Source organism: Chrysemys picta, chromosome 22 (genome assembly GCF_011386835.1).
Source record: "Chrysemys picta bellii isolate R12L10 chromosome 22, ASM1138683v2, whole genome shotgun sequence".
NCBI lineage: Eukaryota > Metazoa > Chordata > Testudines > Emydidae > Chrysemys > Chrysemys picta.
Window position 1 is genome coordinate 6,358,631 of NC_088812.1, and position 27,568 is coordinate 6,386,198.

Consider the following 27,568-nt stretch of genomic DNA (forward strand, 5'->3'; position numbering starts at 1 on the left):
GCACAGTGGGCATTCCCAGAGGTGAGTGTTATGGCCAATGTACTCCTCCACTCTGGCTATTGCCAGCTGCTGGAATGGTTCCTTGGGGCTACAGACAGTTGAGGATGAACCAGGGAAGGTTTTGGGTTGCTCTGCTTCCAGGGACCAGACTGATCCACAGTTATCCCCTGGGATTCAGTAGCTGTGAAAGTGGTGGAAAGCCATCTGGGACCCCTCCACGCTCTGGTCTCCTAGTGAGCCCATCTCAGATGAGCCCATCTCAGCCAGCCCCGGGAATCTGGCCCAGTAAATCTAAGGGTGTTTCAGTGAGTCTGGATGGAGTCTCAGTTGGTGCAACGTGAGCACTGGAGGGAGCAGAGGAAATTGCACGTTCCACCAATGTAGCGTCTGCCTAGGGGTAAATTCTAGCTCGAGGAGACATACCCGGGCTTGCTCTGACCCAGCTGGCATGCCAAAAATTGAAGTGTGGCTGTGCTTGGGCAAGTAACAGGAGAGGCTCCCTGCCCCAACTACGATCCCATCCAAGACCACAGGTACACACTCAGGGAGGCCAGCCCCTCCTGCCCCCATGGCGACACTTTTATTTCTAGCTACATGAGAGCTAGCGTGACTATGTCTTCTCAAGCTGGGACATTCACCTTCCAGCTCCAGTGCAGACAGACCCGTGGGCCCCTCTGGACTCTCCTAACCCCACCCGAGTTCAGCCCATGGACTTTGTTCCACTCACCCAATGGATACACGTCACCGCGGGTTCCCATGGTGGCTCAGACGCTGTCAGGGCAGGTCGAGTTCTGAGGATTCTGAGCTTTGCAGCCTCCTTATCTCAGAGAAATTAGACAGGAAGCCCAGTCGACTCATGTCCTGTTGCATGATATCGTATCAACCGACAGCACTGCACACAGGAAAGCACTGTCTTCCCAGCATGCCCTGCTCTCCTTCCTTCTGCCCTACCACTTCTCCCAGCCCCATAAGCATTTACCTTGCTGAGTACCTGATACCCTATGGGGGAAACTGACACAGTGAAGAGGGCCTAGCATCACTTCACAGAATCACAGAAATGTGGAGTTGAAGGGATCCCAGGAGGTCAAACAATCCATCCTCATATGCTGAGGCACGACCATGTGCACCTAGACCATCCCTAGCAGGTGTTTGTCCAGCCTGTTCTTAAACCCCACAATAACAGGGATTCTACAACCTCCGTAGGTCACCTGTTCCTGTGCTGAACCATCCTTAGAGTTAGAAAGTTTATCTTAATATCTAACCTAAATCTCCCTTGCTGCTAACTAAGCCAATTCCTTCTTGTCCTACCCTTGGTGGACATGGGCACCAATTGATCACAGTCCTCTTTATAACAAACTTTTGCATATTTGAAGATTATTATCATGTCCCCCCTCAGGCGTCTCGTCTCTGGACAAAACATGCCCAATTCTTTCAACTTTCCTCACAGGTCATGTTTTCTAAACCTCTGATCATTTCTGTTGTTCTCCTCTGGACTCCCTACAATTTGTCTTCATCCTTCCTGAAGTGCAGCACCCAAACCTGGACAAGGTTCTCCTGCGCCGAGTAGAGAACAGTCACATCCCCTCTCTGACCCACCCCACTCCTGGTCAAGGTGATCCCGGTGCAGTGGGAGCCTGAGATTGCTGCCAGCACAGCCACGAACGTGGCTCACCGGCCATAGCGGGCACAGGGCCTGGAGACCAAGGAGCCCTACTCTAGCCTCCGGGCCCTGAAGCTGGTTCTCTTACTATGTTTTTTAATTTGGGGTATGTGTTTAAATTGAGTCTCTATTAAAGTGTCTTAAAAAAGTTTCCATGCAGCTTGTAGAGATTTCACTTTCGGCACTGTACCTTTTAATTTCTCCTTAACTAACTTTCTCATTTTTGTGGAGTTCCCCTTTCTGAAATTAAATGTTCCCGTGGTGGGCTGCTGTAGCATTCCCCCCACCCAGGGATGGTAAAGGGAATTATATTACGGTCACTATTACCAGCAGTTCATCTATATTCATCTCTTGGACCAGATCCTGTGCTCCACTTAGGACTAAATCAAGGATTGCTTCTCCTCTTGTGGGTTCCAGGACTAGCTGCTCCAAGAAACAGTCATTTAAGGTGTCAAGAAACTTTATCTCTGGCTCCCGCCGTAGGTGACAGGTACCCAGTCAATAATGGGCTAGTTGAAATCCCCCATTATTATTGAGTTTTTTATTGCTATAGCCTCTCTAACCTCCCTGAGCATTTCACAGTCCCTATCACCATCCTGGTCAGGTGGTCAGTAGTATATCCCTACTGCTATATTATTATTATTATTTGAGCATGGAATTACTATCCATAGAGATTCCATCATACAGTTTGGTTCATTTAAGATTTTTACTTCTTTTGACTCAATGCTTTCTAGTGCCACTCCCCCACCAGCATGATCTGTTCTGTCCTTCCGATATATTTTGTACCCCGGTATTACTGTGTCCCATGGATTATCCTCATTCCACCTAGGGAGTTTGTGGAATCCCTGTTATTGGGGGGTTTAAGAACAGGCTGGACAAACACCTGCTAGAGATGGTCTAGATGCACTTGGTCCTGCCTCAGTGCATGGGGTTGGATTGTTTCACCTCCTGCGGTCCCTTCAACTCCCCATTTCTGTGATTGTGTGATGCGGTGCTAGGCCCTCTGCACTGTGGTCAGTTTCCCCCATAGGTACTCAGCAAAGTAAATGCTGATGGGGCTGGGAGAAGTGGTGGGGCAGAAGGAAGGAGAGCAGGGCATGCTGAGACGATGGTGCTTTCCTGTGTGCAGTACTGTCGGTTGATACGATAACATGCAACAGGACATGAGTCGACTGGGCTTCTTGTCTAATTTCTCGAAGATAAGGAGGGTACAAAGCTCAGAATCCTCAGAATTGACCTTCCCTGACAGCGTCTAAGCCACCGAGGGAACCCGAGGTCAGGGCCGGCTCCAGGCCCCAGTGTAGCAAGCAGGTGCCTGGGGCGGCCAGTGAAGAGGGGGCACGTCCGGCCGTTCGGCGGCTATTCCGGGGCGGGCGAATTGCTGCCGGAGAATGAAGCAGCAGTAGAGCTGCCGCCGCTTGCGATTGCGGCTTTATTTTTTTTTTTTTTTGCTGCTTGGGGCGGTAGAAACGCTAGAGCCGGCCCTGCCCGAGGTGCCGCGTATCCACTGGGTGAGTGGAACAAAGTCCATGGGCTGAACTCGGGTGGGGCTAGGAGAGTGCAGAGGGGCCCATGGGTCTGTCTGCGCTGGGGCTGGAAGGTGAACGTTCCAGCTCAAGGAGACGGAGTCGCACTAGCTCTCATGTAGCTAGAAATAGAAGTGTTGCCATGGCGGCAGGAGGGGCTGGCTGCCCTGATTTGTAGCTGTGGTCTTGGACGGGATCGTAGTCGGGGCAGGGAGCCTCTCCTGTTACTTGCCCAAATGCGGCCATGCTCCTATTTCTAGCATGCCAGCTGGGTCAGAGCAAGCCCGGGTATGTCTCCTTGAACTAGAATTTACACCTAGGCCTACGCTCCATTGGTGTCCCAGCTAGAGTAAATGGGCAGAACTTCACTGAAGTTATGAGAGTGATGCCAGTTTATACCCACTGAGGATCTGGCCCTCTCTGTGTGTGAGGTTTAGTCCCTGTATGTTCATTTGTCCATTCAGTCTCATCCCCTCTGTTCACGGGGTTCTAGTTTGCCACTAGACACACTGTCTTTTACATGATTCCTCATTCTGCCACATCTGACTGAGACATCTCCAAATGGTGTCGCTAGGTCTCGCCCTCTACTCAAGGGTTGGTGGCGCAGACAGCAGTAACTGGAGGACTAGCAGGCTGGCCGAGTGGGGGTGGGGTGGGATTGAGATGCATTGGCACAGCTCTGCCTGGGTACGGAGCTCAGGACTGGGATCGAGATTGAGGGGCACCACAGTGACGGTGGTTGGGGGGAATCCCAGGGCTACAATAGCCGGGGCTGTGGGTCAGGATTGAGAGGCATCAGCAGAGCTTTGGAAATCAGGAAGCCCAGGACAGAAATGGGGGGGGTGGGGCTGTGGGTCAGGATACAGCCCATTGGCAGAGCTGTCCTGCAATGGGCGTCGAGGTTGGTTGCCAGTGCTCCCTGGAGGTGATCAGCACCTTGCAGGAGTAGGCCCGTGCTGGGCAATACAACAAAAACATTGCCTAACTAGGGTGTGGCTTTCAAACTGCCTCGGTGACTTCATCCGATGCATGCCGTGGAAAATACAGTAGGAAGATATATATACACAGAGAACAGGAAAAAATGGGTGTTGCCATACCAACTGTAACGAGAGTAATTCATTAAGGTGAGCTATTATCAGCAGGAGAAAAAAAAACTTTTCTAGTGATAATCAGGATGGCCAATTTCCAACAGTTGACAAGAAGATGTGAGTAACAGTAGGGGGGAAAATGAGCATGGCGAAACAGTTTTTACTTTGTTTTTACTTTGTATAATGACCCATCCACTCCCACTTTTTATTCAAGCCTAAATTAATGGTGTCTGGTTTGCAAATTAATTCCAATTATGCAGTTTCTCATTGGAGTCTGTTTTTGAAGTTTTTTGTGTTGGAATATTGCAACTTTGAGATCTGTAATTGAGTGTCCAGGAAGGCTGACGTGTTCTCCGACTGGTTTTTGAATGTTATAAGACTTGATGTCTGATTTGTGTCCATTTATTCTTTTGCGTAGAGACTGTCCGGTTTGGCCAATGTTCATGGCAGACGGGCATTGCTAGCACATGATGGCATATATCAAGTTTTTTTTCTCCTACTGATAATAGCTCACCCCTCCTTCTAAATGGAAAAGTACCAGGTTTAAGATGGATTTCATTATCAGGTGAATGGTCACATGTCACTGTAAGACCCCTAGTCTCCATTCCCCATGGGCTGGCCCACACGTACACAGGGAGGCTTTCAAGTAACTAAGGTCATTTAGAACTGATTGTTTCTGGAGCACCCTTAATGGCCTCCACTTAATATGTTTTTCATCAATGATACAGGTTTATATCTTATTCTCCTAACTCCAGATATAGAAATAACACATGCAAACAAATAGGATGAGCACACTTAGTAGATTACAAGCTTTCTAAAGACACCATACAAGGGGTATTTAGCATAAAGCATATTCCAGTTATGCCATATTCATGAGCATATTTCTATAAAGCATATGAAGTGCAACATCACAGGGGGCTCCAGCCGGTTCTGTTTTGTATTGGAACCCCTAGGTATTGAACACGGCCCTGGTGGCTGCCGACTCCGCCTGGCAAGAAAAGCAGAAAAATGACAATAGGTTCCAAGGCCACTGAGAGTGTAATGTGCAAACTGGTGGGTTGTCTCTGGGAGGTGACCCACAAAGCCCCTGGAGCCTGACCCATAGGGATAATGGAGCCAAGGGAAATTCTTCACGGTGCGGACTGCTCATTGGGGATGATCCATCTGCACTGACAAGGATTCAATCCCAGGGACAATCTGATCTATTCAGATCATTACACTGCAAGAGCCAATGCCTGCCTAGTCCACAGTGAGTGACCCCTGGAGCTCCCAGGAGAGCCAAGGGAAGGGAACGCGGAGGTGCCAGGACAGGACATTCTGTTCTGGTGCCTCAGACATCTAGGATACTCCTCGATAGTGACCCACTCTCACTAACACTTGCAGTGACGTTCCCAGCTGGCTCATAACCAATCCTGAGTCATTCGGGGGGCAAAGCACCTTACAGCAGTGATGAGACCCAGCTAGAGATGACTGTGTCACAGGCAGGTATTGGAACACAGCAGAGGACCTCTTACCGTCTTGGTGCTGCTGGTGGGGACAGCAGACATGGATAGATCGGATGTCTGAGATTTTGTGCTGGACGTTCGGAATCCCTTGATCCATCTCCTGTACTCCTCTCTCACCTGGAGAATGAAGGACATTGTCACTGCACTATGTAACTAACTCTGAGAAGATCAGACATGGCTGGTGAAGGTGAAGGTGCTGGGTGGGCGCTGACAGGCCGTGGGCATTACCTGGCGATTGAAGAGACAGTGCACCAGGAAGATGAAGGCTCCCTGCAGGCTGTTGACGATAGTGAATAAATACGCCATTACCGTGGCTGCTGGGCCACCTTGAAGGAGACCAAGGCTCCATGTGCAGCCCAGAATGAAGAGCTGGGCGATGGCTTTAAAGGTCAGTAACCTGGTTAAAGGCAGATGGAGAGATCCCGTTACAATAACCCTATGGAGAGCAATTGGGTCAGGAGGATCTGGACAGAATGGGGTGGAGCTACCGTCCCTGGCTTTCCTGTGTGGGACAGGGTTACTGTCAATGCAAACACTATGGGAATTCGTTCCAATGGATCCTAGATATGCTGTTCCCCTCCTGCAATCCCTCACACCCTCCCAGTGCCAAGCATCTTCCAAACCAAGGCATCTGACCCTCCAGTATAGTTTTGTTGCCATCTCACCTGTGGTCTCTGAGGGTGGACACATCTGCATTGAGGGAGGAGAGTCTGTTTCTCAGGATCCACAGGGTCAGGGCAAAAAACGTTATATTTATCTGTGGGAAGAGTGGGAAATATTTCCTGTAAAACATCCCATCCGGGGCCAGTGACTCCAGCAGAGGCAGAGAACGATCCCAGGGGAACGAGCCGAACACTGCAGAACCGGGGACTGCTCATTTCCGGTGGGAATCATCCCCTCTCCTGTAATATCCCCTGGCAGCTCTCGGTCCCTCCCCATTCGTGGAGCTGACAGCACAGCCAGGGCTGAGATGGATCAATGGGATCACAGAGGCCAGATGCTGCTCAGAGTTAAATATGGAGCCTCTCCAGTGGAGTCAGGAGTTATTTTGGGTTTACACTGGTGTAACTGAGAGCAGGATTTGGTTCAGAGATTCCAGATCCTGACTCTAGAATACTTCCTGCCACCTTCAGGCTGTAACAATTTCCCCTCCCCACAATTTCCCCCAGGGGGTATGGAGGAATATTTAGGGACATTTGTTTCCCTCCCTACAAAAAGCACTGCAGAGTGCAGCCTTCTCCCTTCCTCGTTCCTTGGGTCATTATCTAGAGTAGACCAAACTCTTGCTGTTTTCAATTGGAAAACTCCTACTGATGTCCATGGGAGCTGTGCCCGAGTAAAGGCTGTAGGCCTGGGGATACAGCACAGGGATTAATCCTGGGACTGACCACAACAGATGAGCCAGGTGGGAACTAACTGGGTCTTTCCTTGTGTCTTATGGGCCACGTTCTCCTCCCTGCTTCACTGAAATCAATGGGGTCACAGAGGTGAGAGGAGAATGGGGCCCTGTGGTTCTGTGAGGTACCCACCAGGATTATGGCACATACTGGACGCAGGAAGCTCAAACGAAAGCCTCTGTCCAGGCTGAGCCAGCAGCTAAAGGGAGGGAGGAAGAAGAAGGTGACGTTAATGGGATTACTGCCCGTTTTCAGCCCCGGGGACAGAGAGGGGGTGTCATGGGGCAGCTGGCTCTCAAAAGCGAGATGAATCTCAGCCTGCCTGTGACATGGCCGACTCTATTGCGAGTAGCAGGCTAACGGCCCTCCCCATCTACCTCAGCATCTCCTGCTTTCAGCCCCCACTTCCTCTTCCACCTCCTCAAATGACCCTTTCTGCTGGATGGGTGCAGTGTTAATGAAGGGCCAGACATGCAGCGGATGGACATTGGCTTCACTGCACTGAAGAAAGTGATCTGCACTGATTTACACCAGAAGAGGATCTAGCCTGGGGTGTCTAGAACACGCCACGCCCTGTTTTAGTGAGTCGCTCACTTTAGAGAGAGGATCCTCAGGGATCTGCACACAGGAAGAAGGTGCATTTGTTTCCTGCCCACCAGCCGCACAAATCCAGCCTGGGACCTGGGAGTCAAGCTGGGATCTTTCTGGCTTGTTCTTCCACATCATCAGTGGGGTGAGGAGTGCAGATGTCTGACAGGTGGGCAGCTCAACTACAGCATTCGGGGCAGCTTAGTGTGACTGGGGATGGGAAGGGTCCCGGGAGACATTCAGCTCCCTGGTGGGGTGAGCAGGGAAATCCAGGTTCAAGTCAGACCTGGGGTGAGCCGGACAAGCGCATGGAAGCCACATCCCAGCTCCCCTTCGGGATGGGCGCTGCACGTACTGTTCGGAAGTTCCGTAGCCGTCAGGATTCACCGCTGCAGAAATAGCCACCACCAGGGCTGGGAATCCGTAGCCGAACGGGTACATGAATCTCTTCTTGAACCGGCTGGCGCTGGTGTAATTCACGACCTTCAGGTTCCTGACGGTGAGGAAGAGGTGCAGCCCCTCCAGCAACATCCAGCTGAAGCAGGCCAGGAAGAGGTAATGTAGGAGGCCAGCAATGACAGCACACACCACCTGTGGGAGACAGAGAGCCCAGGGACACTGCGGTTGTGAAGGGAAATGCTGAGTATGGGGGAGAACTGCTGCGGGGGGGTCACACTGGGATTATAGTTAGCACAGCTCTCCAGTTATAGCGCTCTATGACCCAGAGATGGCAGGTTCCTCGGTCTATGGAGGGTCCTGCGGGTGCACATTGCTGATGCACGAAGGGAGCAGAGATTAGTGGTTAGAGCAAGGGAGCAGGGCTCAGGGAATCCAGGTTCTGTTCCCAGCCCTGCCACAGAGTCCCTGGGTGACCATTGGCAAGTCACATAGGAGAGAAATCGAGGCACAGGGAGAATGTGAAATAGGGATAGAACTGGCTGAACTCCAAGGGTTGGGGACACTCAGAAAACTGTGCCCAGTGTGAAAGGGCCTAATGGGGTGGGAAAATCCCCCCCTGGGAATCCCCACTGTGTCCTGCACAGCCTAGAATCCAGGGAGCACAAAGGGGTTCAAACCACATACCCCAGCCCTGCTGGAGGAACAGAGCAGGGGAGAATCAGGCCGTACCCGACTGCTGGTGTGTGTCACCGGGGTGAGGAAGAGGAGGGTGGCCAGGAAGAGGCAGAGGCAGAGCTGCAGGTGGAGGGAGGTGCTGACGTTGCGGATGGAGCGGCACAGGAGGAAGGTGAGGATGGCGAGGAAGAGGCACAGCAGGGAGAGGGTCAGTCCCACGTGATGATGGTCAGTGGGTAACTCTCCTGTAACACAGCAAAGGGACAATCACCAGTGAGCCCAGCCCAGCCCCCTGGGCTCCGACTCAGCCTTCTCCCAAGCAAAGCCTCCAGTCGCTCCATGGAGAGCTTTGCCCACGGCTGAGTGCGGAGCTTAGGGTCCAGCCCTGTGACCCGAGTCTCACGGTGAGATACCGTCACTGTGGTGGGAGCCATTAGGACGGCGAAGCTGGAGAGATGGTCACAGCTGCAGGTGGTGTGAGTGCTGTTCGTGTGCACGGCGGTGCAGCCGTCCGGAGACCAACTGCCCTTCTCAGCCTCTACTTTCCAGTAGACGCAGAGAGCCTCTTCCTCCTCTTTTTTGGCCTGGAAATACAACAGAATCATCCTCGTGGGACCACGGAACGTCATTTCTGTTATCACAAGTCTATAGCAAACCCGAGGTCACCTACAGTTCCACGGCTCTCCCCACGCAGTCCCCAGTGCCCACTGGGGCCATCCCGGTGACAGAAGAGAGAGAACGGAGAACCCACTGCTCCAAAAGCACAGGCCCTGCTTTGGGAGCACAAGCGAAATAAACCCTTGCTAGCTGTTAGCACTATAAGGAACGTGGCACATGGCTGAGCAGTTCTGACTGCATCCAGCAGAGGGCAGTGCTGTGTGCACACATACATATATGCACCCTAACCACTTCATTACTGTATCAAAGTGTTTCATGCTGATTCCCTGAACCCCAATCTCTACAGAAAGCGGCTTTCCAGTTATTCCGGCTCAGGGCTGATCTAGGCGGAGCTGTTACCCTTGAGCACTTTGCATAGCCATGTGTCGTGATGTGACCCGCAGTAACCTCCTCCAGGAAAACAGCCCCAACTCATCAGGAATAAGGAGGCCTCCTCTTCTCAGGACCATCGATAGCCAGAAAGGCAGCACAGTCCAAATGCCCGGCAGGAGATGGTGCCTTCTATAGGCCCCTCTGGAGCCCCAGATATGGAGCAAAGGGAAAGGCTCTTCCTTCACGCACCTGTTTGTGGCGCAGGGTGAAGTTTGTAGGTCTGGAGAGGTGAATGGGTCTCCCGTCTCCGACGGCCCCACTCACCACCCTGGAGTTGAGATGACTCTTCTCCAGCTTCCCACCAGCCGGTAGATTTCCCTCGCTGAGACGTCTCGCACTGATGATGGAGTCCAGGGTGGAGTAGGAAATAAAAGCAGCAGCCCCCAAACCTGCTGGGAGAGGAGATGATCCCTCGTTAGGGAGCTGGGGACGCTATGGCAAAGAAGGAGCCGGCCGGGTGCCCAGGGGTCACAGTGAGTCTGTGGCAGATCTGGGAATGGAACCCAGGATCCTGGCCACAACTCTTAAGGTTTAACCACTGGACTGTGCTACCTCCTCTCTCGAAGCCCCCAGGAACGCGCCCGGCTGGAAACGTCGAGCTGCAGGATGCAGAGATGAAGATTCAGTTTTTCTCAGCGAGACCAGGAGAGGGGCTGGCCAGGGATGAGCTTCCCCTGGTGCTGGAGGATTCGGGGCCCTGAATATGGCAGCTGAGGTACACGTTACCCTGGTCCCCACATCTCCATTTGGGGGTCTGGCTAGACTAGGGCGTCCCTGCCCTTTCCATTCTCTGGGCCCACTTTATACCAGAGACCCTCTCATGAGCCGTCTCCCCTCTGCCCCCAACTCCTCACTGCTCGGGGCTCAAGCTGTGGGACAGGCAGGAACGAAGGTGTCAGCTCCATGGCCACAGCCTGAGAACCACTGGCTCAGCCAGCAAGGAGCCCTTCAGGGCTAGAGACAGAGGCCAGGGCCTGGCCCGGGGATCGACGGGGAGGGAGGGAGGAACGGGGGAACCCAGACTGGGGTTCAGTGCCCAGGAACCGCTCTGTGCAGTGGTTTGGGCCCTGGGTGTTGCCATCCCCAGGATGGTACCTCGTGTGGCTGCCCCGGTGACTGTATCACAGTGCACGTCCATCGTCTCCTCGTGAGCTCTCAGCGTGATGACCTCACTGTCCCGGCTGCAGTTCCCGGTGACGAGCTGCGTCTGGACAGCTGTGGGGGGTGGGGTGAGGAATGACAGAGCCCCTCGCTGTGAAACCCCTTCCCTGGGAATCTGTCCATTCTGGGCCAGATCCACCCCCCCTCCCACTCCACTTGGAGCTGGGGGGCTTTAGGGCACTTCGCACTGTGGGAGGGGGAAGTTTGGAGCTCCCCCCCAGTTCCATTGATAAACCCCGTATCCCCTCCCCCCATTCTGGCTCTGTCTCCCTGGGGATGCTGCGTCCCCAGCAGGGGGAGTAGTGAGAGTGGGGGGAGGTGACTGGCTCAGCGTGGCAGCCCCTAGTGGTGGAATGTCAAATATTACATTTAAAGCCTTCTTGGGCATTGCTGTTGCTCCTGGGGGCACTGGCGGGGCTGGGTTATATTTCCTGGGGCAGGGGCAGTGCTGGTCTGTGTCTGTACTGAACACAGGCTCACATCCACAATGGTATATAGGCTCTAACTTCCAGTGGATTTGTGGCACAGTGTGTAACCCCGTATCTTACGGCAGCCAGCAGGTGGCGCCAAGAGCCACACGTCCCCCCTCACCCATAGATTCTGTCATTATGTTCTGTGTTGTCCTCTCCGGAGACCGGAGCGCAGTGGCCAGCGAGGCCAGTTCCACGCTCTGCAGCAGGACCGTCACGGCTGACCCCACGTCCCCCTTGTCTCCGCCATCCCAGAGGGAGGTGCTGTTCAGGAGGGCACTGAAACGGAGAGTCACGTTCTGGGGACAGGAAAGGAAAAGCCCCGGGAGCGAGGAGTCCGGGGGTTCAGGTGCCACGTCCCGTGTGTTCCCAGGGGGAGTCGGACATCACAGCCTCTCCCAGTTCAGGGGGCTGCAGTCCTGTCAGAGGGGGAGCCTTTTACAAAGGGGGTCCACTGAGGCTGAGTTGGGTCCTCACTGGCACCTGAAGCCAACTGGGGTAGAACCCTTTGTCCTTCCTTCTTCACTCCCGCTCCCCTGTCCCTCTATTACAGATGCCAGGGAACAACATTGTCACAAGCCCATGGCTTCCTAGGCTGTCTCTATGCTGCATCCGGCAGCTGCTCAGAAATGTCTGGCAGGGCAGGGATAGAGCCCAGATCCTGCTGCCTGAAAAACTCAGGTCACTGACAGATAAGCTGAAGGAGAATCCCCATTAACTGTTAGCAGTATAGCACCTCTGATTAACATCAACAGTTCTGAACACTATAGGGTGCATGTTGGTGGACAAACACAAATGTGCACTCGCACCACTACAGAACATGTGAGCGCAGACACAGACAAATACCACTAGAGGGCGCACCCCCCCTCCCCACAGCAGTGGAGGGCACAGATCTTGTCTGAAGAGTATCTACATGTCTTCCTCCCCCACAACCCAGTGAGATTCCTAACTCAGCACAGCAGCACGCAGGGCTCTGGGGCACACGCAGGGGGACTAGTCTGCAGGGCACATTTAAGAGGTGGAGCCTCTCACCTCCAGTGATAACTCCGTATTCCCATCTCCAAACGTGGACATCAAAATGTCTAATGTCGAATTAAAGAAAGAGCAAAAACTGCTGCTTCTGCTGCTCCACTTTCCCTGCAGAGAGACCGAGAGCGAGGGTGAGTTCTGCAGGCGCTGAAGGGCGACCAACATTGGTGTTGGACTTATGCAGGAGCCTGATCCTGACACCCCTCATTGACTGAATAAAGCTTTTATATCAGACGTGTCCAGGACATGTACGATGGTGCTGTTGCCACAGCGCGAGGTTCATGTGGAGAAAGGGAACAGTTTCTTGTAACAGCTGGAATTCATCAAGGCTTGGGACTAATCCCTTTTTGTTCATGTCGGTGCTGGATGAATTGACAGAAAGCAGCCAGAGAGTGGCCCCTGGCACATGCCTTTTGCAGATGACATAGTGCTCGTGGAGAGAGAGGAAAGAGGAAGTGAAAGAACACGCAGAGAGACATGGAGATGCATATTGTAAAGAAACAGCATGAAAATCAGCAGAAGAAATCAGAGTATATGGTCTGTAGATTCAATGCTCTCCTGCAGGAAGACAATGGGCGTGTAAGTCTGGGACCAGCCACTAGCAAAGCTACAGAAGTTTTATAAAGTTTGATAACAATTTGCAAACCCCTAGAAGATAATAAGGTGATAAGTAACAGTCAGCATGGATTTGTCAAGAACAAATCCTGTCAAATCAACCTGATAGCTTTCTTTGGCAGGGTAACAAACCTTGTGGATGGGGGGAAGCGGTAGACATGGTATATCTTGACGTTAGTGAGGCTTTTGACACTGTCTCAGGTGACCTCATAAACAAACTAGGGAAATACAACCTATATGGATCCACTCTAAGGTAGGTGCATAACTAGTTGGAAAACCGTTCGTAGAGTGTAGTTATTAGTGGTTCACAGTCAAGCTGGAAGGGGATATCGAGTGGGGTCCTGCAGGGATCAGTGCTGGGTCTGGTTCTGTTCAATATCCTCATCAATGATTTAGATAATGGCATAGAGAGGACACTTATAAGGTTTGCGGATGATACCAAGCTGGGAGGGGTTGCAAGTACTTTGGAGGATCGGATTAAAATTCAAAATGATCTGGTCAAACTGGAGAAATGGTCTGAAGTAAACAGGATGAAGTTCAATAAGGACAAATGCAAAGTTCTCCACTTAGGAAGGAACAATCAGTTGCACACATACAAACTGGGAAATGACTGCCTAGGAAGGAATACTGCGGAAAGGGATCTGGGGTCATAATGGATCACCAGCTAAATATGAGTCAACAGTGTAATGCTATTGCAAAAAACCCCAACCTCATTCTGGGATGTATTTGCACAGTAGTTCTCAGACTTTTCTAGTGCTGACCCCTTTCACACTGGAAGCCTCTGAGTGCGACCCCTCTTATAAATTAAAAACACTTTTTTTTACATTTAACACCATTATAAATGCTGCAGTCAAAGCGGGGTTTGGGGTGGAGACTGACAGCTTGTGACCTCCCATGTAATCCCCTCATGAGCTCCTGAGGGGTCCCAACCCCCAGTTTGAGAACCCCTGTATTAGCAGGAGCGTTGTAAGCAAGACACGAGAAGTAATTCTTCTTCTCTACTAGAAGGACGAGGAGGATCGAGTCCCAGCGATGAAAGGAAGAAACGCAGAATTGCCCTGATCTTGGATGACGTTTACAGGGGTCACCGTAATACCAACAGGAAAGGTTTTTGTCTGGGACTTTCCATATTGGTAATAAAAAACACAGGGCAAAATCCCCAACAAATGAATGATGGGTTCGAACGTACCTGAAGAGAGAAATTCCTGCACGTCTCTTTGATTCCCTCGAACTCAGCGCTGGAGTTAATGCTGGGGGCTTGGAGCGATGGGAAGAGAGGAGCAGATGTTATAGCTTTCATATCAGATTTTCATCTCAACTCACTCCTGCCTGGGGGAAAATCCCCTTCTCTTCCCCGCCCCGATGGCTGCTCTCTGTCCACATGCCAGTCCTGTGCTGCTAAGAGTTTAACATGCGACTGCTACAAAACTCCATCCCTTTCCCCCCGTCTCACTTTGTCTCTCTCTCCCTCCAATTACACTCTGCTTTGCCCCTTCCTCCTGCTCCTGTCTCCGAGGCTTCTAGACGTGTTTCCATCTATTCTGCAGAGACCTGCTGGGTACAGACGCCTCTGCCCGCTGGGGAGAACTCAGCTTTTCACATGCCTTAGCCCCACTGCACTGCCGGCTGGGAGCCACCCGAGGTAAATGCCACCTGAGCCCCCTCTGCCACCCAAACTCCCTCCCAGAGCCTGTATCCCGCACCCTTCCTTCACCCCAACCCCATGCTTGAGCCCCATCCCTGAGCCAGCACCTTGCACCCCCCTGCACCCCAACCCCTATGTCAGCCCTGAGCCCCCTCCCAGTGCCCAAACCTCCTCCCGGAGCCTGAACCCCACACCCCCACCTGCACCCCAACCACCTTCCCCAGGCTCGGCCCGTAGCCTGCACCCTCTCTCACACCCCAACCCCCTGCCTCAGCCGGGGAAAGTGAGTGAGGGTGGGAGAGAGCAAGCGACGGAGGGAGAGGGATGCAGTGGGTGCAGCGGGGCCTCGGAGAAGGGGCGGGGAAGGTGTTTGGGTTTGTGTGATTAGAGGGTTGGCAACCCTAGGGAAGAGACACCCGGCCCCTTGCAGCCCTGCTCACCCACTCCCCGGCCTGGCTCTGGTGCAGATAAGTGTAATTCCGGCCTGGCCCTGCAGTGACCCCTGCTCCACTCCCAGAGCCAGACCTGGGCACGCTGGTGGCTGTGGCTCTGAGACAACCGGAAACACCCCAGTGGATACACAGGCTGGGCTGCGGAGTGGTCAGGGCTTTGAAGCTGAGCCCTTCCTGGCTAGGGTTGAGACCTAGAGGGACCCCGTCCACGGGAGCAAGGGGGGCTGGTGCACCGTCCCAGACCAGTTCCCAGTTCGGTGTCCCCTCGGGCAAGACCTCTGACTGTGTAACCCCAGACCCTGCTTAGCCCCCCCAGCTTTCCCCTCCATGCCTCCCAGGGCAGGACCCACCTTCGCACATGGTTGAGTTCCTGGTGGAGGGGACGTATCCGGCCCGGCACTCACACCAGTAGCTTCCGTAGGTGTTGATAAACGTGGCCTTGGGGCTGCAGAGACCTGGGGTCTTGCGGCACTCGTCGATGTCTGAGAGGGGAAAGCGGGGGAGGGGGGTGTCACACACAGCACGGCTGGGGGCACACGGGGGGTGAATGACCATGGAGATCCTGGGTAAGCTCAGTGGCCGTGCATTAACAGCATCGCCAACGCCAAGCAATCAATAAAAGTCACAAACCATGAGCCAGGCTGCAAAAAAGTCACAAAATTGGCTTTGTTTTGTTTGACTCTGGTTTGGGAGCTGTCAGTCACCCCAGCGTAATGTTTGGCAGTTTTCCCTCTGCCAAGTGGACCAGGCCCTAATTTTGATTTTAGCCAAAAGCGGAATCACGTGACTCTGGGAGGTGGGGCTTTAAGGCAACACCACACATTAACAACACTGCAGAAAAGCCAGAAACATCATGCCTTTGACACGACTATTTCCAACTCCCGTTGTACCTGTGCAGATCTGAGACGGATCCTTTTGACTCTTCCCAAATCCCCAATTGCATTTACACATGTAATTCCCTGGCATGTTGATGCAGGTCCCGTGGGGCTCACAGATTGGGCGGGGTCTCTGCCAGGGGAAGCGCTTGAACGAATGGGCTCCTGAGTTCTCCCAGTTCGACGGGCCCGTTGCTCTGCGCCCCCCAAACGGGGGTGTAAAGGGCGGTTTCCATGGGAACGGCTGGCTAGGACTTGATACAAGCTCTAACTACCGGCTGAATGTTGCAAACAAGGGCCTGGAACGCCCCGGCCCCTTCTCCGGTCAGGCCGCCCCAGCTGCCTAAGGGGGCATAATGGCCCCATGGGGAAACACCCTCCCATCCAGGGGGCTCCCTGTCAGTGTGGGGCTGGAAAAGGCTCTGCTCCCAGCCCTGAGGGAGGGGGCAGATTGGGGGCGTGGCCGGGGTGCCCTGCGCTGGGGCTATTCCCTGCTCCCCAGGACCATAGGGGGCAGAGCGCACTGTGCTTTATGTGGACCCTCCATGAGGCCCCTTCCCAGGCTCAGGGGCACTAGCAGCCTCTGGTGCAGCGCCAGACCTGGAACGAGCATTTGTGTGTGCGGGGGGGGCGGGTCTCAGCAGATGGGGCCAGGGGAGAGCTCACCCTGGCAGGTGTTCTCACACGCGTGCATGAAATTGGCTTTCCCAGAGCTGGGCTCGTAGCCATCAATGCAGGTGCAGGAGTAATTCCCAGGCACATTGGTGCAGTGTGCGTGGGGTCCGCAGTCTGCCGGGTTCGGGCCCTGACACTCGTCAATATCTGCAACACAAGAGGGGACGCTCTGTACAGTCCTGGCAGGGAGACGTTCCTGTATCACCCACCTGTACTGAGCTGGGTTATGGGACTGAGCTGATTAGGCCCCTGGGAGTTTAGCAATCACAGGTCTGATTCTCAGCTATGCTCAGGCCACTCTAGGATGCTCTGGCAGCGGAACGGCCACTTGAGAATATGGTGTATTGAAAAATGTGTTAGCATCACAAGCTCTCACTTTACATCTGCAAGGGGCTTTCCTGGACCTGCTTGCGGGCTAGGGGGCTTGGGTGACAAGCATGTGATCTGGGGTTTTCAGCCGTGTGTCTGCCAAAGAGCCCAGCCTAGAGCAAAGTGGGGTTAGTTGTGCCCGTCTGCCTTCAGGAGCAGCCTGCTTTGTCTCTCTCTGTTCGGGGTCCTCGTGTGCTGGGGTTCCGGATTCTAAGAATAACCCTGTGTTGAGCTGCAGCCCGCCAGCAAGAGGATGTTTCTAACTGTGTGTGTGCCGTGAACATCACAGGGGGAAGGGGACCTTCTGACCCCAGAACACCACTGTGGCGTCTATGGGCCAAGCCCCAATGGGACCAAGATTTGGGGAGATTTAGGAGTCCATGTGTGAAGCTGAGTTGCCCAAGGGGTGGGGACACTGGGACTTGGCAGAAATCCCCCTCAGGTTCCAATCACAGAGGAACACACAGGCATTGCCAGCCTGGGTCAGCCCCAGGGCCCATCTACCCCGGTATCCCGTCTGCAACGGGCGCTACAGAGGAAGGTGTAAGAGTCCCGCAGCAGCAGCCGGGGGATAATCTGCCCCCATGAAGGTCTCCTCCTGGTCTCTAATAGTCGGAGTTTGGCTGAAGCCCTGAAGTGGGAGCTTTTCCCTCCCTCCCAGAATTACTGCCCATTAACTAGCACATCTCCAGGCATTGTCGCTCCCCAAAGAAACAGCCAGTCCCTCTTTAAAACTAGACACATTCACAGCCTCCATGCTGCGGTAGCAGTGAGTTCCAGAGGCTACTGCTGCCCCGGGTGGAGGAGTATTTCCTTGTATCTGCTTTGAATTTGCCCCTTTTCAATTCAATTCAAACCACAGGCTGCCCCCTGGCTCATTGGTCTTTCTAAAGCTCGTGATTTTCTAAGCGAATCTGATATTTTTTAGTGCCTGGGATTGTCGTCAGGAGCTCAGCCATGCACTTGAGACCCACTGGAGCCGAGATAAGTGCGTCGCTGGGCAGGGCTGGAGCCAAGCATGTGCTTTGCTGACTCGGGGGACTCAGGGAGCACAGACAGGGACCAGCACAAAGCGATTTAGCAGCTGGCAGCTTCCAGCATCCCCCGGTGGAGACACCCGCGTATGGGTATCCCCTGCCAGGGGACTGGCATTGGTGCATGCGCCAGCTTCACCAGCGCAAAGGGGTCTCCAAATCCACTGCACTGCGAGCCCAGAGAGACCTCTCGGCCTGTGCCCTGGACAAACTCCCTGCCCTGGGGGAGCGACGCGGAGCTGGTCAGCCCGGGTGTCCCCGCGCCATGCCGCTGGAAGCCAGGGTATCTGAAGGAAGCCTGGGGGTGGGCTGGCAATGCCAGTCCCAGCACATGCCCTCTCACAGCGCTGCCCTGGGGGAGCGACATGGAGCTGGAGCAGAGAGAGCCTGGAGAAGGGGCCTGGCACAAGGCCCGAACCAAAGTCAGCAGAAGTGATGCTCTGAGCAAAAGTCCGGCCCTGTGGGACACTGAGACAGAAAGGGTTAAGCAACTTGCCGGCTGTCATAACTATGAAGGGAAGGGTAACAACCCTCCTGTGTACAATACTATAAAATCCCTCCTGGCCAGAGGCACCAAAATCCTTTTGCCTGTAAAGGGTTAAGAAGCTCATGTAACCTGGCTAACACCTGACCCAAAGGACCAATAAGGGGACAAGATACTTTGAAATCTTGGGAAGGGGAGGCTTTTGTTTGTGCTCTTTGTTTTGGGTGTGTTCGCTCTTGGGACTAAGAGGGACCAGACATCAATCCATGCTCTCCAAATCTTTCTGAACAAGACTCTCATATTTCAAACTTGTAAGTAACAGCCAGGCAAGGCATGTTAGTTTATCTTTGTTTTCTCAACTTGTGATTTTTCGCTTTGCAAGAGGGAGGTTTATCTCTACTTTGTTGTAACTTCAAACTAAGGCTAGAGGGGTTCCTCTGGGCTCTTTGAATCTGATTACCCTGTAAAGTTATTTTCCATTCTGATTTTACAGAGATGATTTTTACCTTTTCTTTTTAATAAAATCCCTCTTTTAAGAACCTGACTGATTTTTCCATTGTCCAAAGACCCAGGGGTTTGGGTCTTTGATCACTTTGTAACCAATTGGTTAGGATATTATTCTCAAGCCTCCCCAGGAAAGGGGATGTAAGGGCTTGGGAGGATATTTTGGGGGAAGAGGAACTCCAAGTGGTCCTTTCCCTGTTTCTTGTTAAATCACTTCGTGGTGGCAGCGTACAAGGTTTTAACCTAAGCTGGTAGAAATAAGCTTACGGCGCTTTCATGCGGGTCCCCACATCTGTACCCTAGAGTTCAGAGTGGGGAAGGAACCCTGACACAGGCTAAATGACCCAAATTCTGCCTTTAAAGCCACACTAGAAAAGGAGCTGGGAACTGTGTTTCTGGCTTCTGGGTGAGCAGCACGGTACCGGAGCAGCTGGTTTGTTGCTGCCTTGGTGAATCTAAGTATTAGAACTAACCAGCAGTTTGGGGGATTGTCGGCCCCACTCTGCAGTTTGCCCGGATGGAGCAATCTCAGTGTGGCCCCCCCAGGCACCAGTAACATCCTGTCACAAAGCAGAGGCTTGTCTGCAAGTTCACCGTCCGGTGCATGAACTCAGCACCGGTATTGCCGGCATTGCTAAAACACAGTGACTGTGTAACCACATTCCCCTGCCTAGCACATGATAAGACGGTTTGACAGGTGGGGAATGTTTTGTCTGAAGCAGCAGGAGAAAGGCACGGGGAGGGAGGGGAGTAACAAGCATGTTGTGAAACACACAAGCTGGGACGTAGGTTGTTTATCCCAGATGGTTTGTCTCAGTCTGTAACTCTCGTGGTCCATTGTCAGAGGCAGACGTGTGGCCATGTCCCTGTGGCATCTATGGGCGCTGGCACCGGGCTGCATTGGCGATAAACCCGGCCCAGTGCCTTCGCCAATGATCCGACTTTGGGCAATCTGGGCACTTCGATGGAGGTCTGCCGGGCCGGCGACCCGCCCAGAGCCGGGACAGCACACGGAGCCGACGAACGCCAACCCCATGTTCCCGCCCCAGACTGCTGGAACTGGGGGTGCCTCGGGGAAGCCTGGGGCTGGGCTGGCAATGCCAGTCACAGCACATGGCCCCTCACAGCACAGCCCATGCAGGGAGCTTGGGGCACTGGGAGGGTCCCTCCAACTAGCAGCTGCACCTCTAGAGCAGGGGTGGCCAACCTGTGGCTCTGTAGCCACATGCGGCTCTTCAGAAGTTAATATGCGGCTCCTTGTACAGGCACCGACTCCGGGGCTGGAGCTACAGGTGCCAACTTTCCAATGTGCTGGGGGTGCTCACTGCTCAACCCCTGGCTCTGCCACAGGCCCTGCCCCCACTCCACCCCTTCCCGCCCCCTCCCCTGAGCCTGCAGTGGCCTCACTCCCCCCCCCCCCGAGCCTCCTGCATGCCACGAAACAGCTGATTGGGAGTTGTGGGAAGGAAGGGTGAAGCGCTGATGGGCGGGGCTGTCAGTGGGTGGATGGTTCTGGGGGTGGGGTGGGGAAACTGATGGGGGGCTGCTGATGTGTTACTGGGGCTCTTTGGAAATGTACATTGGTAAATTCTGGCTCCTTCTCAGGCTCAGGTTGGCCACCCCTGCCCTAGAGGCCAGAGCAGGGCATGGCTGGCTGCCCCCCGGCGGAAGCTCAAGCCATAGGGGACGGGGGCGAATTCAGGAACACTTTAGCCCAATTCCCAGAGGCATTTCCAGGACCACTTTCCAGGCTCAGCAGGGCACTAACAGCTCAGATGCTGCGTGCTGGGGCCAGTGAGGGTCCCCTCCCCTCTCCCCAGCGCATCTCTGCAGCACTAGGAGTTTGCTCTGTGGGTCTGTTTCTAACCCTAAGGGTTTATTCCCTGTCCAAGCACCGGGCACAGGGGTGAGTCCAGCCCCATGCTCTGCGGGAGCAGTCCAGGGTCACGTCTCATCACAGCTTCAGGCCACTGCCAAATCCGGCAGCAGCCTCAGTGCAGCGCCAGGCCTGGAACAAGCAGGGCCGGCTCCAGGCACCAGCCCACTTCTCTCTCTCCCCCTGCTCCCTCCCTTCCTCCCCAGAACACATCTGCAGTGCAGGGAGTCCCCCTGCACCCTGGATCCGGCCGCCGCCCCGTTTTTTTTTTTTTTGCTTGGTGCGGCCAAAAAGCCAGAGCCGGCCCTGGGAACGAGCATTTGTGTGTGTGGGGGGGGGTCTCAGCAGGTGGGGCCAGGGGAGAGCTCACCCTGGCAGGTGTTCTCACTCGCGTGCATGAAGTTGGCTTTCCAAAAGCTGGACTCGTAGCCATACATGCAGGTGCAGTAGTAACTCCCAGGCACGTTGGTGCAGTGTGTGTTGGGTCCGCAGTCTGGTGGGATCAGCCCCAGACACTCGTTAATATCTGTAACGCAAGAGGGGACGCTCTGTACAGGCCTGGCAGGGAGACGTTCCCCTTATCGCTCCCACAGCCCCCCGTACTGAGCTGTGTGATGCGACCCAGGCAACCGGGGCCCCGAGTGGTTAGTGATTAAAGGCCTGATTCTCAGTTACCCATTTCTGCTGGAATGTCGGAAACAGCCCCCCCCGAGCCTCCTGTCCCAGGTACGGGGGGGGGGGGGGTTGGCCCCACAAACACCAAGATCCCCCACGTGAGGGGATGGGGGGAGACGTCCCTCTGGGGCTCCAGGCTCCCTTTGTGTTGGGGGGGTGACAAGCTGCCTCTCCTCTTCCCCCTCCCTCCTTGGATCCCTGCCGGCTGGGGGGTGGGAAGTATAGCCAGGGCTGCCCCATTCTGCTCCCGTGGGGCCCCTCTGCCCCAGGGCACCCAGGGGCTGATTTGGGCTCAGGCTGGGATTCAGACGGGTCAGTGTGATGGGCCCCCCCACCCTGTGCCCAATCCACAGAGCCCAACACTCCTGGCTCCTGCTGCAGCCGCTCCTGCTGCTCACTCTGGAGGCCCCGGTTCGATCCCCAAGAGGGCGGCGCTCACCCGTACTGCTGCCCCCCTCATTCCCCAGCCGGGCTGAGCCCCCACAACAGGCCCTGGAGTCAGTGGAGTTGGCTGCTCCGGCCCTTAATGCCCTGCTCTGTCCCAGCCCCCCCAGGACAACGTGGGAGCCCCGTTACCGTCACAGATCTCCGTTGGGTCGGTGAAGAAGCGATTCCCATGTGACTGGTATCCATCCAGGCAGGTGCAGTGGGTGTTGTTCACACACTTGGCGTTTGCTGGGCACAGCACATGGTTGTTGCAGTCCTCAGTGGTACCTGCAGGGGCGGGAACAGCTGGGCAGGGTCAGCCAGTGCAGAGCAGCTCCCCCCACCCACCCCACACACAGTGGGATCGACTCCTTTCACATGCCCCATTTGCTGATTTTTGGCCCTGGGCGCCTGGCAAACAACTCCGACGCCATCCACCGCCTGGCAACAAGCTGCCCTCGGCTGCACAGGGGCCTTGGCTCCCCGGGGAGCCCCCGGCACAGACAGGCGGAGCCGCCGGAGCTGGGTGTCGGTTCAAGTGAAACGTTTTCGCTCTCACCCGATTTTTCTCCCTTTTGTTGTTGTCCTCGTTACTCTCATTAGCGTCAATGTCAAACCCAAACTTCGCTTAGAACCGGAAAACGGGAATTGTTCGTTTTAAAAATTATTTCATCTCCACTCTCCCTCCCCCCGCCCCACAATTTTATCCTGAGTAAAACCAAACATTCCTCTGAACCGAATCGGCATTTTCTGTCAAAAAATGGTTCCTTGGGAAATTCCTGCCCGGCTCTGCTCTGGATTGACTGAGAGCGGAGTCGGGCGCGAGGCTAGTTTGGATCCAGAGCTGCCTCCCATTACCCAGACTGTGACCTGCCTACGGGGGCTCCTGTATCCTTTAGCTGCCCGGAGTCTGGGGCTCCGCTGGGACCCGTCCCTCTGGCCAGCGTGAGGGGAAGGATCCCAGTGCAGCTTAGCCGGCTGCAGGGCTTGGGATGGGAGCAGACGGAGCAGGGTGGGTGCAGCACTGGGGGACCCCAGTGGGTCAATGGGAATTTGCCCCATCTTGGGATTCGCAGCAGAGCTGGGCTCGGGGTGCAGAGTCCTGATCCCAAACTCCCCTCTCCCAGCTGGGCACGTGGGTCCCAGGTTTCAGGTCAGCCTGATTTTGGGGAGGGGGCCGTCTGCAAATGCCACTTCTAACGTCTGAGCCATCAGGGGTTGATTCAGGCTGGTCAATAACACGGCCCTTGGCTACAAAGGGGATCTGCCCCTCACTCCAGCCCCCAGTGTAGAGCCCTGGGCCCCAGTGTCTATTCTCTGCTGGCCATGAGGCTGGGAAGGGAAGGGGAGGGCTACACAGGGGCCTTCTCCTCTCCCCTGCACGCACCCACCCTGCTCTATAAACTCACCCCAAGATGCCCACACCAAGGGGCTGCTCCCGGCTCGCCAGACCCCTGACTCTGCTCTCCTCCCACAAGGGAAAGGGACGGGAGGGGGCGGAGGCCGGAGATCCCAGGCAGCCGGGAGCGCTGGGGAAGGTTAGCCAGGAGGAGTCAGATTTACCTTGTACGCCGTTATTCTGGGCCACGGTGCCCCGCAGGCACAGGGCGATGCAGAGCCCTGGAAGGCAGAGACAGGGTAAGGCACCATGGGCAGATGATAACCGCCACTCAGCTGCACACACCCCCAGCCGCCCCCATCCTGCCAATCCTGGGCCAATGGCCAGTCAGTGCCCTGCCGATGGTGGAATTAAAAATGCAGAAACCTGGTGATCTGGTAAATCAGCCCGAGCTTGGATCTCTGCTAATATTTGTACCTGGTTCCAGTTGGGAATTGGACTTATTGGCCAGGGCAACTGGGTCTTTTTTGTGTGTATTAGCAACAAAGACCAGGAGCCCCCATTGTGAGGGCTGGATTTATACTTAGGGCGCCCCTAGGCACAGGGGCTTTGTGGTCATCCCCCCCCCACCAGCTTGGAGCTCCAGTGTCCCCATCACCAGGAGGCAGCCAGGAGCTGCAGGGTACCCCTGCTGCCCGGAAGCTCTTAACTGCCATGGGTGGCGGGAGAACCCCACCACTTTTAACTTTTAGATGCCCTGCCAACCAGCAGCCCGTCTGCCCACTGCCCAGCGCCCCCCACCCCCTCTCCCCAGAGCTGCCCCATGAACTCCCCCAGGGACCCACTCTCCCAAGCCCTGCCCCCGGCCCCCAGGAGGTGACGCTGTCTGCTGGGTGGAAGGAGGAGTGCTCCAGCAGCAGGGCTGTGTGGGGCTGTCTCCCTCTCAGCCGGCCCTGCCCCCTGCTAGGACCTGGGAGGAGCAAAATTTGAATTTTTAGGCACCTCATAAAATGCCGGCATGTGCCTAGGCATGTGCCTACTGTGCCTAATCGGAAATCTGGGCCTGCCCATTGTGCCGTGAGGCACCCAGAGTCCACCAAAATCAGGGCCCCCATTCTGCCAGGTGCTGCCCAGAGCCGACTGAGATCAGGGCCACATCACGCTCGGTGCTGAACAGACACACAGTGAGCCAGTCTGTGACCCAAAAGGCTCATGGCAATAGGCAAAGGGAGGATGGGGAAACTGAGGCACAGTGAGGGGTAATGACTTACCCAAGGTCACCCAGTGCGTCCATGCAATGGACAAACCCACTATGAAAGGGGAAGCACCGAGTGGGGAATGGGGCGAAAAGACAACACAGGCTGCTTTTGATCTGCTTTTCACTCAGGTATCAGCCCAGATCTGCCCCCTCCTGCTGGTGTTTATTTATAGCCTGTTGCTCTGAGTCATTAACCACACGCGGGTGCGAAGAACGAGATGATAAAAGACCCGGGGCCGAGTGCCCGAGGTGATGTGAAAAGGGGAAGCACAGCAGGCTGTGGAACCCCATTGTGCTTTCCTAGGAAGGGGGCGCGGATTTGAAATTCAGCTCCGGTGGATCTCCCCCAGGGGAGACGCTGAAGGACGAGGGAGCTGGGGAGGTGACGGCATCACAGTTCCCCTTGGAGCAAAGGCTGAGCCATTAATTCAGAGATTCTCAGGCCAGGAAGGGAGCAGGCTGATCCGACCTCTCACACTGCACGGGCCAGAGAATGACCCAGGGATTCCTGCATCCAGCCCATAGCTGGGGATGGAGCTAGCGCGGAACTTGAGAGAGGACAGCCCGTCTGTTCGACTCCACGTGACGGAAACGGCTGTTGTGTGTTCACACTGTCAGCTGTTCACATTTGCGACATTGCAGCGATATTCGGAGCGCTGCACTCTGGGCATCTATCCTACAGAACACCTCTTTTTCTTCTGCCGCTAAGAGATATGGGAAAGCGGAGGGGGTCGCAGGGCATCCTAGGTCTTGTCCCAGTGGCCCATAATGTATTGCTTCGCATCCCAGCAATCCCTGTGCTTCTGTCTGCATTTGGTGCCATCTTTCAACGGTTTGTGTATTGCATGTCCTGCCTCTTTGGGCTGCAGGAATGGATCCCGAACTGTTGACCAGTATGCTGCTCACTCTGACCAACACGTCATGAGTGGCAGTGGAGTTATTCCTTAAACTACAAAGGCAAGAGGAGTGCGACATTGACCTTGACACATGTAGTAGCTACGATACGAGATTGCTTGTGGCATTCACAGAGGTGCTGACCACAGCGGAACGCTGCTTTTAGGCTCGGGAAACAAGCACTGAGTGGTGGGATCAAATCGCTATGCAAGTCTGGGATGACGAGCAGTGGCTGCAGAATGTTCAGATGAGGAAAGCCACATTCGCGGCGCAAAGACATGAGAATGAGAGCTGTCCTGCCGTTGGAGAAGCGCGTAGCGATTGCACTGTGGAAGCTATTGCTACCGATGGGTCGCTAACAAGTTTGGAGTGGGAAAGTCAACGGTTAGACTCGTGTTGATGGAAGTCTGCAGGGCCATTAATCCCATCCCGCTCTGAAAGACCGTGACTCTGGGCAATGTGTGTGACATTGTGGATGGCTTTGCACAAATGGGCTTCCCTAACTGCGGAGGGGCGATAGATGGAACGCACATTCCAATTCTGGAACCAGACCACCTAGCCACTGAGTACATTAATGGCAAGGGGTATTTCTCAATTGTTCATACCTAGAATTACTTATTTGAAACCCCCCCCCCCCGCCCCAAATATGTCAGTAAATTAGGAATGTTTAGCTAGACGCAATTAGCTTTATTTTGCTTTGTGGATCTCCTCTGTGCTAACCCCAGATGCTTTTGTTCACTTTTAACATTTAAGCTGAACCCAGATGAAAGGTTTTTTGGGTGCTTAATTTTTGTAATTCTTTCTTTTAAGATCTAGCCAAAAAGCCTAAGTTTCAGATGTATTTTTTTCCTTTTTGTTTTTAATAAATTTACCTTTAAGAACAGGATTGGATTTTTGGGGTCCTAAGAAGTTTGTGCATGTTGTTTGATTAGCTGGTAGCCACAGGTAATTTCCTTTGTTTTCTTTCTCAGCTCTTCCCCAGAGGGAGTGAAAGGGCTTGAGGGTACCCCACAGGAAGGAATTCTGAAGTGCTGCTGCCTGGGTTCGAAGGCGATTTTTTGCATTTGTGTGGTGGCAGCGTTTACCAAGCCAAGGTCAGAGGAAAGCTGTAACCTTGAGAGTGTAATACAAGCTTGGAGTGGCAATTATTAATTTTTAAATTCCTTGCAGGCCCCCCACTTCCTGCACTCGAGGTGCCAGAGTGGGGATTCAGCCCTGACACCATCTTTGACCTCTCCACGCTCTGGTCTCGTAGTGAGCCCATCTCAGATGAGCCCATCTCAGCCAGCCCCAGGAATCTGGCCCAGTAAATCTAAGGGTGTTTCAGTGGATCTGGATGGAGTCTCAGGTGGTGCAACGTGAGCACTGGAGGGAGCAGAGGAAATTACACGTGACACCAATGTAGCGTAGGCCTAGGTGTAAATTCTAGCTCGAGGAGACATACCCGGGCTTGCTCTGACCCAGCTGGCAGCCAAAAATTGATGTGTGGCCGCTCTTGGGCAAGTAAGAGGAGATGCTCCCTGCTCCGACTACGATCCCGTCCAAGACCACAGGTACACACTCACGGTGGCCAGACCCTCCCAACACCATGCCGACACTTCTATTTCTAGTTAGATGAGAGCTAGCATGACTATGTCTTCTCAAGCTGGAATATTCACCTCTGAGCCCCAGTGAAGACAGACCCATGGGCCCCTCTGGACTCTCCTAGCCCCACCCGAGTTCAGCCCATGGACTTTGTTCCACTCACCCAATGGATACGCGGCACCTCGGGTTCCCATGGTGGCTCAGACGTTACCAGGGCAGGTAGAGTTCTGAGGATTCTGAGCTTTGCAGCCTCCTTATCTTGGAGAAATTAGACAGGAAGCCAAGTCAACTCATGTCCTGTTGCATGATATCGTA

At 54.3% G+C, this 27,568-nt stretch overlaps 2 protein-coding genes across 2 annotated transcripts in view; both read right to left on the reverse strand.

Annotated features, from left to right (window-relative positions):
- The window catches only part of LOC101947201 (adhesion G protein-coupled receptor E1-like), a 125,965-nt gene that overhangs the window by 55,151 nt on the left and 43,246 nt on the right, over nt 1–27,568 (reverse strand). The gene's annotated exons all lie outside the window — the stretch shown is intronic.
- LOC101933042 (adhesion G protein-coupled receptor E3-like) lies at nt 4,088–27,504 on the reverse strand. The gene is made up of 18 exons (XM_065576445.1): nt 27,417–27,504; nt 23,742–23,798; nt 22,329–22,466; nt 21,448–21,603; nt 16,802–16,957; nt 15,611–15,742; nt 14,353–14,420; nt 11,641–11,818; nt 10,984–11,103; nt 10,078–10,277; nt 9,242–9,422; nt 8,893–9,104; nt 8,120–8,355; nt 7,309–7,375; nt 6,445–6,536; nt 6,008–6,176; nt 5,789–5,896; nt 4,088–5,262 (listed from the first exon to the last, which is right to left on the reverse strand). Exons 1-18 carry the CDS (start codon nt 27,445–27,447, stop codon nt 5,224–5,226), a joined length of 2,340 nt encoding a protein of 779 aa, XP_065432517.1. The 5' UTR covers nt 27,448–27,504; the 3' UTR covers nt 4,088–5,223.

Bases quoted from the DNA above. Each gene is read 5' to 3' on its own strand.
- LOC101933042 (XM_065576445.1), bottom strand. From the start codon at position 27,447: ATGGGAACCCGAGGTGCCGCGTATCCATTGG. The intron at 21,604-22,328 runs GTAACGGGGCTC...CTTGCGTTACAG, and splicing joins CCCAACGGAGATCTGTGACG to ATATTAACGAGTGTCTGGGG. The intron at 8,356-8,892 runs GTACGGCCTGAT...TGTCTCCCACAG, and splicing joins TGACACACACCAGCAGTCGG to GTGGTGTGTGCTGTCATTGC.